This window comes from Acomys minous (genome assembly GCF_964271855.1).
Source record: "Acomys minous genome assembly, chromosome: 18".
NCBI classification, from domain to species: Eukaryota; Metazoa; Chordata; class Mammalia; order Rodentia; family Muridae; genus Acomys; species Acomys minous.
This window is the reverse complement of record NC_140501.1, coordinates 62,004,726-62,022,632: the sequence shown is the minus strand read 5'-3', so window position 1 is coordinate 62,022,632 and position 17,907 is coordinate 62,004,726. Positions and strand designations below refer to the sequence as shown.

Genomic DNA, 17,907 nt, shown 5'->3' with positions numbered 1-17,907 from the left:
TAAGACCTGAAAGGCTGTGATCATATGGTGGGGGAATGGTCTCCTTCTGTCACAGGTCTAGGAGAGGTGAATCGGGAAAGGAAGGGAAAAGGGAAGATATAAGTGGGGGGATAACAATTGAGATGTAATCTGAATAAATTATTTAAATTTTAAAAATTTTGTGGCACACACCTTTAACCCCAGCACTCAGGAAACAGAGGCAGGCAGATCTCTGTGAGTTCAAGGCCAGCCTGGTCTACACTGGCCTATCCACAACAGCCAACACTAACAGAGAGACCCTATCTCAAAGGACAAACAAAAAATCTTTTTAAGTAGGTGTTGGTACACCTATGAAATATCAAAATTGAATAATGGTAACAGATAACATAGCCTATGGGAATGAAGCCTTTAATCCCAGCACTCTGGAGGTGGAGGCAGGTGGATCACGGAGTCCAGGACAGCCCATGCTAGACAGAGAAACCCTGTCTAAAAAACAAAACAAAACAAAAACAAAGAGAAACTGGGAAAGAAGGTATGGTGGCAAAGGCATGTAACCCCAAAATTTGGGAAGCAGGGGCAGGAGGATCACTATGAGTTCAAGGCCAGCCTGGTCTACAGAGCCAGTACAGTCCAGCCAGACTACACAGAGAAACATTGTCTCAGGACATTTGTTAAACGTCTTCACTTTGTTTAAAGTTTGATTGAAAAACTTAGACATAAAGAAGAATTTTTTAAACTTTTACATTGCAAAAACTGTAGCTAAGCCATAATAAATAGGAAAGTGGAACCTGGAAAGTTCTTCTCCAAGAGGCACAAAGAGAAAAGGGAAGCAGAGGAGGAGACAGGAGAACAGGAGAGCACGGCCTGTGGGAAAGGCAGGAGTGGTGGCACAGTGGGGACAGCTATGGTGAAGGTCACAATGGATATGTGAACTCTGGCCCAGGCCTCAAACCCTCCTGTCTCTCCTGTTGTCTGAGCACTGCTACAGCCCGAACCCCTTGGTCCTGCACGATTCTCTGTCCCTCAGAAGCACCCAGCTGGGAGGGCACAATGGATTGTTGTTGTTTGGTTGGTTGGTTTGATTTGGGGGTTTCACTCTGTAGACCAGTGTGGCTTCCAAATCACAGTGATCTGCCTCTGCGGTGCTGGTATTAAAGGTGTAACCTACCTCGTCTAGCTGGGTTTTTTTGTTTGTTTGCTTGCTTGCTTGTTTCTTTTTTTTTTTAATTTTTCAAGACAGGATTTCTCTATGTGGCCCTGGCTGTCCTGAGACTCTCTTCGCAGACCAGGCTAGCCTTGAACTCACAGTAATCGTCCTGCCTCTGCCTTCCAGTGCTGGGATTAATGGCAGTGCCACTACAACACACCTGTTGAGGGCAACAGGGACCATTACTGAGAATAAGGAGACAGGTCACTAATCTCAAGAGTATGGAAACCTTGTCGCTGGGTTGTCTTGGTTTTGGTCTCTTTTGACAGTGTCTCATATATCTGCAGCTATCTTGAAACCCACTTTGAAAACAAGGATGAGCATGAACTTCTGTCTTCCTCCCTAGATCGCCTGTAATCCCAGCCTTTGGGAGGCAGAGGCAGGAGGATCAGTGTGGTCTACAAAGTCAGTCTAGGATAGGCAAGGCTAGGCAGAGAAACCCTGTCTTAGAAAACAAAAAACCGCCGGGCGTGGTGGTGCACGCCTTTAATCCCAGCACTCGGGAGGCAGAGGCAGGCGGGAGGCAGAGGCAGGCGGATCGCTGTGAGTTCGAGGCCAGCCTGGTCTACAAAGTGAGTCCAGGACAGCCAAGGCTACATAGAGAAACCCTGTCTCAAAAAACCGAAAACAAACAAACAAACAAACAAAAAACCAACCAACCATCCAAACAGACCAAAAAACCAAACAAAACAAACAACAAAACCCCAGAAGCATAGCATGGCCTTCACCTCCTGATGTGCCAGCAGGAGTCTGGGATGTCTCCCCATCTACAGTCCCAGCAGCTCTACAAAGCCCCATATGAAGGAGTTAGAATATGGTGCCCCACCCAACAAAAAGAATATGCCCTACATCAACACAGCCTACCTACCTTAAACAATGTCCCATGAGAGCCCAGTCTTTTCTGATACTGAACTCCAGGGCTCCATAGCAAGCCTTAATTACTCTTTTGATAACTCCATAGAACTATGCCTGCTGTATTATTCTGAGTCCTCTAGAGTAGCAAAGTGTATAGAATTTTAAAGGGGAGTTTATAGGGGATCTGTTAGAATTACTTACAGGCTATGGTCCAATTAACCCAAAACTGGCCGACCAGGAATGGGAAAGTTCTTTACTGGCAAAGGCTGGATCTTTCAGCTGTCCTCAGTAGACACTGGACTCCTGGAAAGGTTGGCTCCAGGGCCAGGGAAAGAATTGACTGGCTATGGAGGCAACAGGAAAGGAGCAAGTGCTGCCTTCTTCCCCCTCCTTATATTGGCTTCCAGCAGATCTGATTAAAGGTGTGTCTTCCTACCTCAGAGATGTGGATTAAGCCAGGTGGGTGGCACACCCTTTAATCCCACACTCAGGAGACAGAGACAGAGGAATCTCTGTAAATTGGAGGCCAGCCTTGTCTACAGAGTGACCTCCAGGACAACCAGGGCTACACAGAGAAACCCTGTCTCAAAACACAAAACAAAAACAAAAAACAAACAGATCTGGATTAGTAGTGGATCTTGCCAGTTCAAATCAAACAGAGATCCCTCCCAGGGGTGCCTTTTAGCTTGGGGCTTTTGTTCATTTTATTTATTTACTCATTTATGTTTTTTAACATTTTTGTTTTTGTTTCTTCAAGACGCAGTTTCTATATGTAGCCCTGGCTGTCTTGGATTTGCTTTGTAGACCAAGATTGCCTCCAACTCACAGTGATCTGCCTGTCTCTGCCTTCCAAGTGGTGGGATTAAAGGTGTGCACCACCACACCCTGATAACAAACAATTTTTAAATCCATCACTTTGTAAGTTAGGATCATGTCCAAAACTGTAGCTAATGAATACTAACTGGGAAAGAGGAGTCTGGCAACTTCTTCACCAAGAGGCAGAAAGAGAAAAAGGCAGCAGGGGAGGGGTCAGGGGAACACAGGAGAGCATGGCCCGTGGGGAAGGCAGGGGTGGGGGAGGCCATACTTGCTGTGGGAACTCTGGGCCAGACCACAATCCTACTGTCTTCCTTTGGTCTCAGCACTGCTAAAGCCTGACCGCCTCTCTCCTGGATGCTTCCCTGTCCCACAGAAGCACAGTTGTTTGCTCTGACTCTGGGATTCAGACTATGGTGTTGAACAGCCCTTTCCCAGGGTCCCTGACGCCATCTGGAAACACAGACGTTTGCCTTATAATTCACACAAGTACCAACATCACAGTTAGGAAGCAGCAAAAAGACATGATCACTGCGAGTGGGAGGCCATCCTGGTCTACAAAGTGAGTCTAGAACAGCCAGGGCTACACAGAGAAACTCTGTCTTGAAAAACCAAAAAATTAAAATTAAAATTAAAACAAATTACATTTATTTATCTGGTGCCCATGTCTATGTACGTGTGGGTGCATGTGTCTGCCATGGGGCTCCAGGGGATGGAGCGAAGGCTGCCAGGCTTGGTGAGATGCATTGAACCTGCTGCTCCATCTCCTGAGCCTCCACACACTCCCGCTCAGCACCACTCACTACAGCTAAATTGTGAAATCAGCCCATGTGCCTTTAGAGCATTAGTGAATAAAGAGATGGTATCATATATGTATAATGGTGCATTATTCACCTATTAAAACAGAGATATATAACTTGTGTAAATGGATGGGATAGAGATAATTTATTAAACCATAACCACATTCAGAAAGACAAATATTTTATGTTATTATGAATTCTTTTTAAAAAGAAAAGAAAGGTGGATAGTTTTTTGTTTCTTTGTTTTCTTTTTAGTTGTTTTTTGTTTTGTCAAGACAGAGTTTTTCTGTACTAGACTCACTTTGTAGACCAGGCTGGCCTTAAACTCACATCAATGGACATGCATCCACCTCCTGAGTCCTAAGATTAAAGATCTGTGCTACCACACCCTGCTGATGATTGGTTTTGTTTTGTTTTGTTTGTTTGTTTGTGTGGTTTTGGTTTTTGGAGACAGTGTTTCTCTGGGTAGCCTTAGTTGAACTAGACTCACTTTGTAGACCAGGCTGGGCCCGAACTCACAGCAATCTGCCTGCCTCTGACTTCATCCCAGCATTGGGGAGGCATATGCAAGCTGATTGCTGTGGATTCGAAGCCAGTCTGGGGTACAAAGTGAGTCCAGGACAGCCAAGGCTACACAGAGAAACCCTGGCTCCCAACAAACAAACAAACAAACAAACAAAAATGAAATGTCCCCAGAATTCACTGTAGAATTCAACTAGTCCTTTAAGGAGGAAATTGTAATGGGAATTCTGGAATTTTGGTTCCTTTAAAAAACACAGAAGTCTAAGAGTGTGTTTTTGTTTTAATCCTAGGTGTGGGGATATGGGGCTGGTTTGGGCTGTCCACAGTACCTGACTGAAGTGCCTCATGCTCTAGCAGAGGCATGCTTTCCCAGGTGCAGATATTTTCTGTCATTGTGTGATGTTTGGAATTTTGGGAACTTGTCAGAGGGTACATAAATATGATAGCTCTAGGAGGCAGAGGCAGTGGTTGTTGGTCATTTATGGAGGTTGGTGGTGGTTTGCTATAGCCACAGTGAATGAAGAAACAAAAGCAAAGAAATTAGATTCAGGCATTTTCCTAACTCCTCTCTCCCCTCTATCATTGTTTCTCTCCTACCTAGTGTTAGAGAAACACACAAGAAGTAAAAGGGAGGGGTAAGACCTGTAGTGGGAGAGACTTTTCCTGGAAGCCCCAATGAGAGAGGGAGTCTGAGATTGATGCCAAGGCAAGAGGCTGTTATTGATCCAATGGAACGAGGTCTACCTGCCTTTGAGAAGGAGGAGACCCTGAGCAGCAAAAGCAGTGGGTTTTCATATCCTTTACAGAAGCTGACTTCAGCAACAGTGATCAGTACAAACTTGATTGGCTGACAGGGTGACCTTTAAGCTGATTAGCTGGGTAACCAGGGATAAGCAAGTGAACCAGGGCCAGACCACATGAGGGAATTTTTCATTTGTTCTAGTAACTATGACCTGAAGCTCTGATTGCTTAGCCCCGGGTACAAGTTCCTAGGACCAGTTGCTAGCTGTGTACTTGTGGCTCTCCATGGAAACTCCAGGGGGAAGCAAGGGTCAGGTGCTCAGGCCCTGAACACAAAATGGTGTTGATTTGGTCTCTAGAGGGGGGACAATCAGTTTGAGGGGTTTGTGAGAGATGTCATGGGACGAGAGATTCCTTCTGGGACATTAGCTGAAGAGGAAGGTCAACTGAATGCTTTCTCTGCCTCTCTGAGCTAACAGGCTCCTGAGTCTTTATTGGCAAAATCAAACTATTGAGATGTTGATAAAAACAAAACTGTTGGCCAACATGGGAAAAGCACATGGAGAGACATCATGCCAGCTGTGGACAAAGTGAGAAGCCATCGGGTTTTATATATCACTTGGGAAGTCCTCAAGGACAGAGCTAAGTATCATTAAACTGACAAATCTAGTCATATATGGTGGCACACACCTTTAACCTCAGCTTTTGGGAGGCAGAGACCAGTGGATCTCTGTGAGTTTGAGGCCAGCCTAGTCTACAAAGGGAGTACACAAAGAAACGCTGTGTCCAAAACAAAACAAATAAAAACATCGAAAACAAAAGCAAGAAAAAAACCTTCCCATATTAAGGTTGAGGCATATCATAATAAAGAGAGTTAAGACCCTGCATAGTTCTACTTTAGATGAAAGTAGAATCAGAAAATTGAAAGATGAATTACTTAATTGAGATTGGCATGAGGGCTGGAGAGAGGTCTCAGCCATTAAAGACTAGGTTCATAAGCAAAAATGTAAGAGATTCACATGATATTAATTATAAATATTATTAGTCTGGTGATGCATATTTTATCCTTAGTAGCCATATGAGTTTTTAAAAAATATTTATTGTGTATACAGTGTTCTGCCAGTGTACAATGCCTTCAGGCCAGACTGATCTCATGATAAATGGGTGTGAACCACCATGTGGTTGCAGAGAATTGAACTCAGGACCTTTGGAAAAACAGTCAGTGCTCTTAACCTCTGAATCTTCGCTCCAGCACCCCATGCTGGGTGTTTGTGGCAAATATGAAAAGGGGTTAGATAAGATACACACCTTAAAATGACTTATACATGAAATTTAAAAAATACTCAGACACAGACAGAGGAATTTAGACAAGAACCTATTGTTCCACTGCATAATGACACCGAAGAGGGCGGCTCAAGGTGATTAGAAAACTTACCGTAGTTTATCCTATTGCTGTACAAGAAAATTATTGTATGTTTGGGATGGTCACCACAGCAATAGAAATTGCTTTTGTCTTTTGTATCTTGGTTGGTTCGCTGGTTTTTGGAGACAGGCTTTCTCTGTGTAGCCTTGGCTGTTCTACAACACATTGTATAGACCAGGCTGACCTCAGACTCAGAGAGCTGTCTGTCTCTGGCACTGGAGTGCTGGGACAAAAGGCCTGCCTCATCACAGCCAGTGAGGAATTGCATTACAGCATTAGCAAGGTCCAGAACCACTGCTCTAGTGGTGGGAGGGCAACTGTGATCACATTAATGCAAAGGAGACTAAGGGATATTATAGATGACCACTGGGAATAGGGACACATGTCACTCATCTCAAGGGTCTGGGGACCCTTTGTTCTGGTGTGGTTGGGTTTTCCTGATTTGTGTTTGCTGGGTCAGTGTCCCATGCATCCTACACTTTGAAAACAACAGTGAGCATGAATTTCCCCCTCCTCCACAGCTCTGTAATTTGCCTGGTTTATCCACACACATGTCATGGTAGAGAAAAAAATCACTCATAGAAAGCAGCACAGATGAAGTTTTTTTTATTTAGTGATTACATATTAGTTACATACATATACAAAGTAGAAGAGTGCACCAGACCCCATTATAGATGGTTGTGAGTGACCATGTGGTTGTTGGGAATTGAACTCAGGACCTCTGGAGGAACAGCCAGTACTCTTAACCTATGAGCCAACCCTCCAGCCCAGAGATGAAGTTTAGTAAGACATTTTAGTAAGAACTGTAAGCACCAGGAAGAGAAAAAGGCATAGGCGTGAAGGATAGGTGCATCTGCTTCTATTCTTCTTTTGGAGACAGGGTTGAGGGACCCTGGAACTGGCCAATTACTACCCCAGTAGCACAGGATGATGTTGAACTCCACATGCTTCCCCAGGGGTCTGGGATCTCTGCCCACCTACAGGCACAGAACTTGTGCTAACTCCAACATGAAGGACTTAGGATGTTGCCCCATATTATCATAGCCTTCCTCCCTAGGTAGCCAGTGTCCCATGAATGCCCTGTCTTCTCTGATGCTGAGTCCCAGGGTTTCCTATGAAATCTTAATGACTATTTTGATACCTGAATATAGCATTACCTGGGATATTAGTTGGAGTTCTCTAGCGGAACAAAGCATGGAGAATGTCTATATATGTATATACATTGTATATTATAGAACATATGCATACATGCACATTTTTATCAGTGAATACAATATAATATAATACAATTTTTATACATAGACAGTCTTTTTTCTCCAAGACAGGGTTTCTCTGTGTAATAGTCCTGGCGGTCCTGAAACTCTTTGTAGACATGGCTGGCCTCAAACTCAGCGATAAGCATGTCTCTGTCTCCTGAGTGCTGGGATTAACTGTGTGCACCACCAGACCCAGCCCCAGCTTTGTTTTGTATATATGTATATTCCATAATGTATGCAACTAATCCAACACTGACTGCCTATGAACAGAAGTCCAAGAATCCAGTAGTTGCTTAATCTGGATCTGAATGTCTCACATGGTCTTCAGTATATCCCAGAATCTTGAAGAAGTGAGCTCTAATACAGTGGTTTTCAACCTTCCTAACACTGCCACCATTTAATACAATTCCTCATGTTGGGGTAATGCCCAACCATAATTTTATCTTCTTTCCTATTTCATAACTGATTTTGCTACTGTCAAGATTCATAATGTAAACATTTGATATTTCTGATGGTCTTAGATGAAACCTAAGAAAGAGTCATTAATCCCAAAGGGAATACAGTTCAAAAGACTGACAACTGCTCTAATGGCAGTCAGCAGATGCTCTTGCTAACAAGAGTGAAAGCAATCAGGCAAAAAGAGAAGCTTCTTTCATTCATGTCTTTGATATAGGCTTTCAGAAAGTCAGCCCAGAAAGGAGCCTCGTCTTTCCACCTCCACAGAGCTGTAGCTGTACTCATCACTTGCACAGCTACATTAGGTTAAAATAGGTGGCAATGGGTCTGGAGAGACAGCTCAGTAGTTAAGACCACTGGCTGCTCTTGCAAAGGTCCTGAGTTCAGTTCCCAGCAACCACGAAAAGGCTCATAGCTCTGGTGCCCTCTTCTGATCTTCGGGTATTAGGTGCAGGCAAAACACTGCTACATAAATAAATCTTTTTTCAAAATGGTGGCAATGTCCCTGGACATTCATTCAGTATCTGAAACTTAAATATCTAGGTTAGCTTTGATATTCTCTTAATTGACATTACATCACACCAGCCCCCAGATCCATCTCAAGCTCCGAATAATTTCTATTGCATTGACTTGGAGGCTGTGAGACACTTAACAAGAAGGCTAGGGAATGAAAAGGTGTTGAGTGGACGCAGAGGCTGCCCTTGTAGTATGGGAGACAGTGTCAGGAGTCTGGAGGAGACAGAGGGCAGAGGGCAGGTGCCAGGTCACCTAGAAATGAACGCCCCGCAGTTAGTACCACACCCGCTGCCTGCCTGTAAGTATGACCCCAACAGTAGTGACAAGGAGAAGAGATGAGAAGGAGGAGGAGTAGAAGGAGGAGGAGGAGGAGGAGAGAGTTTCTTCATAGACATCTTCATGGGAGACTTGGGTTGTTGTCAGAATTTCACCATGGCTGGAGGCTGGTGTCTGCAGGGACAGAGGCAGGATATTGCGGTGGAGCCATCAGATAGGAGGGGCCCCAGGGATCCCCTCTGGGAACCAGTGACTCCTCCCCGGACATCATCAGCGGTGGGTTCCATTCAGGCTCTCCAGAAGGTGCAGGGATGCCTAAACTCCAAGGATGGTACTCGGGAGGCAGGAAGGCCATGGGAGGTTGAGGGTACATTGGAAACTGGAGGTTACCAGGCCCATCATTGGGAGAATCTGAGAGGAGAAGAAACAGAGAGATCATATGTAGAGGAATGTTAATTCACACCATGGCTGTTCTGACAAGAGATCACACTCAAAGATCTAGGTCTATGTGATCTGGCTGGAATACAAACACTCTTTCAATCCAGGAGACAGAGGCAAACAGATTTGAGTTCAAGGCCAACCTGGTGTAGACCTCATATCAGGTAAAGAAAAGCTTAGGCCCAGGTGTGCTGGTGCATGCCTTTAATGCCAAGCAAAGGTAAAGGTAGTTTAGAAGGAAGCACCCATGTTTAAAAGCTAAGTCCAATCTAGTGGCAGAAAAGGTGACCAATCATAAAAGATTTGACAGAAGCCGATAAGCCCAACTTTCCTGACAAGAGAGAGGAATGGGAAAGCAGGGCTTTTCTTCTTTGTGGTTGTAGTTTGTGTTTTTTGCTTTATTTTGATACAGGTTTTCTCTGTTTAGGCTTGGCTGTCCTGACTCACTTTGTAGACCAGGCTGGCCTCAAACTCAGAGATCCCCCTGCTTCTGCCTCTTGAGTGCTGGGATTAAAGGCATGTGCCCGCACACCCAGATTTTTGTTTTCTTTTGCTTTTAATTTATTTATAAATCAGGGTTTTTGTAAGACTTATTAACTTATTATCTATATACAGCATTCTGCCTTCATATGTGCCTGCTTGCAGGAAGAAGGCACCAGATTCTATTATACATGGTTGCGAACCACCACGCCATGGGTCCTGGGCATTGAACTCATGAACCTTGGAAGAACAGGCAGTGCTCTTCACCACGTCTCCAGCCCAGGAAGCAGTTCTACTACAACAGTAATAGAGACATGGGTTGCAGAGAGAGAACTCAGGTGAAGGCTGGAGGAGCCAGAAAATATAAAGAAGCCAGAAGATCAGAGCAGATTGGAGAGTTAGTTTGAGGCCAAGTAGAGCAATTCTGGCCCACAGAGAAGCTGGATTAGCTGAGTCATCTGAGAGAAGAGTTTGAGGCAGAACAGCTGAGTTGAACCAGCCAGAGCTCAGAAAGAACAAGGAAGGGTGAGCTGCCTAAGCAGGAAGTGTCAGAGGCTGAAAACATTCTAGGCCTGGGTTGGATTGTTTGCAGGCTACATGCTTCCAGGTTCAGGCCTAGGCCAGCAGGAGGCAGTAAGCCTCCCAGACCACAGCTGAGCCAGGAGAGTAAAAGTTCCTTTTACAGTCATAAGCATGGCACCCTCCCTCACCCTGAATCAGCCTAAGTAACCTGTTGGCCTCTTTGTCATAGTCAACTATGTACTAGTCCAAATTCCATGCCCTTGGGTGACAGCAAAATGACCCAGAGAGAGGCCAGACTTTCCTGCTATGTGCTATAGAGTCCTGTGGGAAACTGGATGCCCTCCACTGTGTGCTCTGCTCTGTGCTCATGAAGGACAGGCCAGCTGATGCCACTCTCTAGAAGAGGACCTCAACAGTCTACCCAGAAGACACTCACCTGGCACTTGGCTTCTCGAGTCCCTGGGGCCCAGGATCTTGTACAGGGCCTCTGCATAAGGAGAGAACAAGGGTGGTTCGACCCCTGGTCTCTCATTACAGAAAGCTTCGTGCAGACTCTGCATGGTAAGCAGCAGGTTGAAACAGCTTGTCCAGCTCTTCCTCAGGCCCCGCTGACCCAGGCGCTGGCAAATCAGTCTGGTCTTCTTGTGGATCTTCCCGCCTGGGTGGCCCACTTCCTGCTCAACTACTTCCCACTCCTGCAGGAAGACCCTGTTTTCAGGATCAGTCCACCGGTCACGAGAAGGACCTGCTAGGGACAGAGTGACGTCATGAGTTATTTGACATCATGCAGAAGCTCATCTGAACCTTTCTTAGTGACTCTTCCTGCACACTGAACAGCCAGAAGTGACCTCATGCAGTCACCAAGAGATTATGTCAACCAGCCCAGGACTCAGCATCGACACTGCTCTCCTTTGTTTGTTTGTTTGTTTGTTTGTTTTTGTTTTTTGAGACAGGGTTTCTCTGTGTATCTTTGGCTGTCCTGGACTCACTTTGTAGACCAGGCTGGCCTCACTCTCACAATGATCTACCTGCCTCTGCCTCCCGAGACCTGGGATTACAGGCCTGTGTCACAAGGCCTGGCCATCCTGCTCTTAGCATGCACCGGGACACTGTAAGTGTCTTCAGTTTTAGAAATAAATCTCAGGATGCAAAGAGATCTCACAGGACAAGTGCTACCTGGGAACGCTGTGCCTACACAGACTCATGACCACCTCTGACCCAGGGAGGCTCTCAAGTTTCTGAACCTTTGGGTCTTCTGTGAGGGCAGAGACCTGGCACCACAGAGTGCCAGTCTACCCTTGTCACAGCTGTGGACATCTGGGGTCCTGCATATATTCACAAGCCACAGAATTAAGAAATACATAAGAAGAATTTGGTTTTAGCAGACTCGACTCTGCATACCTGAGGCCCTTTGGTCTTCCTGCCTCTGCCTCCGTCTCTGCTGCACGTTGGCGCCTTGGGTGTTTCTCGGTCTTCGGACTTGCTGTGCTTCTCTCTGTGCAGAAATGGATACATAAAATATTAAAACAGTTCTCATGCAATGGGACTCTCTGTCTCTGTGCTGTGCATGGACTCAGGAGCCTGCCTCTTGCATCCAGGTGCTGGCTCATTGTCACCTCATGGGAAAGCTTGGTCCTGAAGTTTAACCAGGAAAAACTCCAGTGAGTAGTGTAGGTGCCCTTGATGGAGTGAAAGATAAGAAACAGAAGCACCTCTACTTTCAGAAGACCTCAGCCTCTCTCTCCAGCTCCCCAATCTCCTTACTGTTCTCCATGGGCTAAAAATCCATCTTCAAATCTCATAATAATGAACTCCAACTATTCAAGAATACTAAGGGATCAGACAAACATTGGGAACCAGTATTTCTGCAGCCCATATCACATCACAGGGGTGCTTGGTGGGTGGCCATGATCCCAGCTCTTTCCTGAGAGGTGTAGGGAGGCTCACACATTCAGCGTCCTTCTTGACTACATAGTGGGTTGTGGGCTAGCCATGGATCAATAAGATCCTGCCTCAAGTGGGGTTTGGTGGCCCATGCATTTAATTTCTGCACTTGGGTGGCAGGGGGAGGTAGATCTTCATGAGTTTGAGGCTAACCTGGCTTACAAACTGAGCCCAGTACAGCCAGGGTTAAATGTCTCGAAAACCATACAAAACCAAATCAAAAAAAGATGCTGCCTTAACTAACTAAAGAAAAAATAACCAAGAATAAGTTTAGTGCTGCTTCTTGTGCCTCTGCAAATTGCAGACGTGTTCCCACTCAGGGCATTTAATGATGTTTTCCATATACATTCCCTTGGGTGCACAATGAACACGGTACCAGAACATTCCAGGAGCCTTCCTATGAGGACCCGATGACCTCACATCCAAGTGGAGTGGAGAAGCACAGCAGAGACACACTCTGAGGCTGTGAGCCTTCTGAGATGAGTTGAAGACAAACAGCACAGCCATCCTCCAGGAAACACAGGAGTGGATCCCCCAACTCACCTGCATTTTTGGCTCCTGAGCTTCCTTTGCTCCACTGAGCTGGGAACTAGGATCCGCTGTGTCTTGATGGGCACAACAGAGTCTGGAGTGTGGACGGAGAGCTCTGCTCACTTCTGCAAGGCTGAGAACCCTGTGGAGAAGCAGCCCTTTATAAATCTCTGGGATGTGAGTGGAGTAGGCCCAGGCTACAGGATGTTTGGTTGTGACAGCAGAGGGTCAGCCTGAGCTCTTAATCCCATCTCAGGAGGCTGAGGCAGGAGCCAGATTTCTGGATCTTGGGCCTGACACAGAACCTCAGTTGAAATACTCAAAGAATCTAAGTATTACTGAGGTCAGCTAATTCATCTTTCTTTGGTTCTTTCTTTCTTTCTTTCTTTTTCAGGTTTATTTATGTATTATTTATACAATGTCTTGCCTGCGTGTACACCTGCAGGGCAGAAGAGGGCACCAGATCACATTATAGATGGTTGTGAGCCACCAGGTGGTTGCTGGGAATTGAACTCAGGACCGCTGGAAGAGCAGATGGTGCTCTACACCTCTCAGCCATCTCTCCAGCCTTAGGCCTTTTCTTTGAAACAGGGTTTCTTTACATAGTCCTGGTCATCCTAGAATTCACTAAAATTAGACCAAGCTTTCCAGGACATCACAGTGATCAGCCTGCCTCTAGCTCCCTGACACCAATGCTGGGATTAAAGGTGTGGTCCTCTATAAAACCATCAAGGATGGCTGATCAGGACCCAGGGGACCTGCACAAACTAATGTAGCAACCAAGGACAATGAATGCAGTAAACTTAGACCTCCTATTCAGATGTAGCCAATGGACAGCACATCCTCCCCAGTTGTATGGAGAGCAGGCACTGACTGATATGAACTCTGGTGCCCAGTTTGGTCACTTCCCCTTGGTGGGGAGGCCTGGTGGCACTCAGAGGAAGGGGAAGCAGGCTACCCAGATAAGACCTGAAAGGCTGTGATCATATGGTGGGGGAATGGTCTCCTTCTGTCACAGGTCTAGGAGAGGTGAATCGGGAAAGGAAGGGAAAGGGGAAGATATAAGTGGGGGGATAACAATTGAGATGTAATCTGAATAAATTATTTAAATTTTAAAAATTTTGTGGCACACACCTTTAACCCCAGCACTCAGGAAACAGAGGCAGGCAGATCTCTGTGAGTTCAAGGCCAGCCTGGTCTACACTGTCCTATCCACAACAGCCAACACTAACAGAGAGACCCTATCTCAAAGGACAAACAAAAAATCTTTTTAAGTGGTTGTTGGTACACCTATGAAATATCAAAATTGAATAATGGTAACAGATAACATAGCCTATGGGAATGAAGCCTTTAATCCCAGCACTCTGGAGGTGGAGGCAGGTGGATCACGGAGTCCAGGACAGCCCATGCTAGACAGAGAAACCCTGTCTAAAAAACAAACCAAAACAAAAACAAAGAGAAACTGGGAAAGAAGGTATGGTGGCAAAGGCCTGTAATCCCAAAATTTGGGAAGCAGAGGCAGGAGGATCACTATGAGTTCAAGGCCAGCCTGGTCTACAGAGCCAATACAGGACAGCCAGACTACACAGAGAAACATTGTCTCAGGACATTTGTTAAATGTCTTCACTTTGTTTAAAGTTTGATTGAAAAACTTAGACATAAAGAAGAATTTTTTAAACTTTTACATTGCAAAAACTGTAGCTAAGCCATAATAAACAGGAAAGTGGAACCTGGAAAGTTCTTCTCCAAGAGGCACAAAGAGAAAAGGGAAGCAGAGGAGGAGACAGGAGAGCACGGCCTGTGGGAAAGGCAGGAGTGGTGGCACAGTGGGGACAGCTATGGTGAAGGTCACAATGGATATGTGAACTCTGGCCCAGGCCTCAAGCCCTAGTGTCTCTCCTGTTGTCTGAGCACTGCTACAGGCCGAACCCCTGGGTCCTGCAGGTTTCTCTGTCCCTCAGAAGCACCCAGCTGCAAGGGCACAATGGTTTGTTGTTGTTTGGTTGGTTGGTTTGATTTGGGGGTTTCACTCTGTAGACCAGTGTGGCTTCCAAATCACAGTGATCTGCCTCTGTGGTGCTGGTATTAAAGGTGTGCCCTACCTCGTCTAGCTGGGTTTTTTGTTTGTTTGCTTGCTTGCTTGCTTGCTTGTTTCTTTTTTTTCTTTTTTTTTTTTTTTTTTTTTAATTTTTCAAGACAGGATTTCTCTATGTGGCCCTGGCTGTCCTGAGACTCTCTTTGCAGACCAGGCTAGCCTTGAACTCACAGTAATCGTCCTGCCTCTGCCTTCCAGTGCTGGGATTAATGGCAGTGCCACTACAACACACCTGTTGAGGGCAACAGGGACCACTACTGAGAATAAGGAGACAGGTCACTAATCTCAAGAGTATGGAATCCTTGTCGCTGGGTTGTCTTGGTTTTGGTCTCTTTTGACAGTGTCTCATTTATCTGCAGCTATCTTGAAACCCACTTTGAAAACAAGGATGAGCATGAACTTCTGTCTTCCTCCCTAGATCGCCTGTAATCCCAGCCTTTGGGAGGCAGAGGCAGGAGGATCAGTGTGGTCTACAAAGTCAGTCTAGGATAGGCAAGGCTAGGCAGAGAAACCCTGTCTTAGAAAACAAAAAACCGCCGGGCATGGTGGTGCACGCCTTTAATCCCAGCACTCGGGAGGCAGAGGCAGGCAGGAGGCAGAGGCAGGCGGATCGCTGTGAGTTCGAGGCCAGCCTGGTCTACAAAGTGAGTCCAGGACAGCCAAGGCTACATAGAGAAACCCTGTCTCAAAAAACCGAAAAAACAAACAAACAAACAAACAAAGAAACAAAAAACCAACCAACCATCCAAACAGACCAAAAAACCAAACAAAACAAACAACAACAAAACCCCAGAGGCATAGCATGGCCTTCAATTCCCGATGTACCCTCAGGAGTCTGGGATGTCTCCCCATCTACAGGCCCGGCAGCTCTACAAAGCCCCATGTGAAGGAGTTAGAATATGGTGCCCCACACAAAAAAGGAATATGGCCCCACATCAGCACAGCCTTCCTACCTTAAGCAATGTCCCATGAGAGCCCAGTCTTTTCTGATATTGAAATCCAGGGCTCCATAGCAAGCCTTAATTACTCTTTTGATAACTCCATAGAACTATGCCTGCTGTATTATTCTGAGTCCTCTAGAGTAGCAAAGTGTATAGAATTTTAAAGGGGAGTTTATAGGGGATCTGTTAGAATTACTTACAGGCTATGGTCCAATTAACCCAAAACTGGCCGACCAGGAATGGGAAAGTTCTTTACTGGCAAAGGCTGGATCTTTCAGCTGTCCTCAGTAGACACTGGACTCCTGGAAAGGTTGGCTCCAGGGCCAGTGAAGGAAGGGACTGGCTATGGAGGCAACAGGAAAGGAGCAAGTGCTGCCTTCTTCCCCCTCCTTATATTGGCTTCCAGCAGATCTGATCAAAGGTGTGTCTTCCTACCTCAGAGATGTGGATTAAGCCAGGTGGGTGGCACACCCTTTAATCCCACACTCAGGAGACAGAGACAGAGGAATCTCTGTAAATTGGAGGCCAGCCTTGTCTACAGAGTGACCTCCAGGACAACCAGGGCTACACAGAGAAACCCTGTCTCAAAACACAAAAACAACAAACCAACAAACAGATCTAGATTAGAAGTGGATCTTGCCAGTTCAAATGAAGCAGAGATCCCTTTTGTTCATTTTATTCATTTACTTATTTATTTTGTGAGGTTTATGTTTTTGGTTTTTATTTTGTTGTTTCAAGACAGAGTTTCTCTGTGTAGCCCTGGCTGTTCTTGACTCACTCTGTAGACCAGGCTGGCCTCCAAATCACAGAGATCCACTTGCCTCTGCCTTCCAAGTGCTGGGATTAAAGGCGTGCACCACCACACCCATATTACATACTAGTTTTTAATCCATTTGTTTGTAAAGAAGAATCATGTCTAAAACTGTAGCTAATCAATGCTAGCTGGGATTCATACCAGTACCAACATTACAGTTAGGAGGCAACAAGAAGAAATGATCGCGGTGAATTCTAGGCCAGCCTGGTCTACAAAGTGAGTGTAGGACAGCCAAGGCTACACAGAGAAACTCTGTGTTGAAAAAAAGGAGGGGGGGGGAGGCTGAAGTGATGGTTAAGACCTCTGCTCTTCCAGAGGCCCTGAGTAAAATTCCCACAAATCACATGGTGGCTCATAACAATCTATAATTTGATCTGATGCCCTCCTCTGCAGATAAATCCCTCGTATACAATTAAAAAGAATGTTAAAATAGAAAAGAAAGAAAAGGCCCATATAGACTAACATATATGAATGTTTGGGCTTTCTTTTGCCCCAGAATTTGGCTCCCAAGTCTTTATTGGTAAAAATAAACAATTGAGATTTTATTTTTTAAAAACATACACACTCATTTGTGGATTTTTAAAACATAAATTTAAAATTACAGAGGGGCTAGAGAGATTGCTCAGCGGTTAAGATTGTCGCTACACAGAGAAACCTTGTCTTTAAAAACCAAAAAATAAAAATTACACTTATTTATCTGGTGTGCATATATACATATGTGTGAGTGCATATATCTGCCGTGTGGACCCAGGGGATGGAACAAAGGCTACCAGGCTTGGTGAGATGCCTTGGTGGATTGTTTTTGGTTTTTGTTTGTTTGAGTTTTTTTTTCCTTTGAGACAGTTTTTCTGTGTAGCCTTGGTACAGCCTTTGTAGACCAGGCTGGCCTTGAACTCATATCAGTAGACCTGCCTCTGCCTCCCCATAGATGGACCTGCCGCCAGTGCCATTATGGCATGTGAAGTCACCACCCTGGCACACGAATCCTGGAATAATTCTGTGAAAGCAGGAACCCTTATACCCAATCCTTTTTCTCCAGTGCTAAGAGCATGGAAGTTTTCTGCTGTCTTTGGAACTCTGTCTGCAAAGAGTTCGAAGGAGACGCGGCCCAAGGGCTCGCCATCAACCGCGATGTCGAAGAACACGACGGGGTTGACCATGGCTGCAGCAAGCAGCGAGAAGGGACAGCGGCGTCTGCAAAGCCCCAGCTGTGGATTGTTAAAGAGGCCTTTTAAGGAGTAAAAGCACTACCCATGCAAGTCACATGACTCAAAGTCAATCTTTGGAAGCTACAT

The 17,907-nt window shown here is 45.5% G+C and overlaps 2 protein-coding genes across 3 annotated transcripts in view; both read right to left on the bottom strand.

The window, feature by feature from the left end:
- Positions 1–17,907, bottom strand: part of LOC311588926 (uncharacterized protein MSANTD5) — a 179,315-nt gene that overhangs the window by 4,804 nt on the left and 156,604 nt on the right. The gene's annotated exons all lie outside the window — the stretch shown is intronic.
- On the bottom strand, positions 8,553–16,188 carry LOC311588925 (uncharacterized protein MSANTD5). 2 transcript variants are annotated; one of them, XM_084767027.1, is made up of 5 exons: positions 15,999–16,188; positions 12,775–12,904; positions 11,689–11,782; positions 10,724–11,035; positions 8,553–9,258 (listed from the first exon to the last, which is right to left on the bottom strand). In XM_084767027.1, exons 2-5 carry the CDS (start codon positions 12,778–12,780, stop codon positions 8,999–9,001), a joined length of 672 nt encoding a protein of 223 aa, XP_084623153.1. In that variant the 5' UTR covers positions 12,781–12,904; positions 15,999–16,188; the 3' UTR covers positions 8,553–8,998. The 2 variants fall into 2 exon arrangements, with proteins under 2 accessions (XP_084623153.1, XP_084623154.1); XM_084767028.1 differs by having other exon boundaries at positions 10,724–11,032.

Excerpts from the sequence above, each read along its gene's own strand:
- LOC311588925 (XM_084767027.1), bottom strand. Across the intron at positions 11,036-11,688 it reads GGAAGACCAAAGGGCCTCAG|CAGGTCCTTCTCGTGACCGG; the intron begins GTATGCAGAGTC and ends CTCTGTCCCTAG. Across the intron at positions 9,259-10,723 it reads CTCGAGAAGCCAAGTGCCAG|ATTCTCCCAATGATGGGCCT; the intron begins GTGAGTGTCTTC and ends TTCTCCTCTCAG.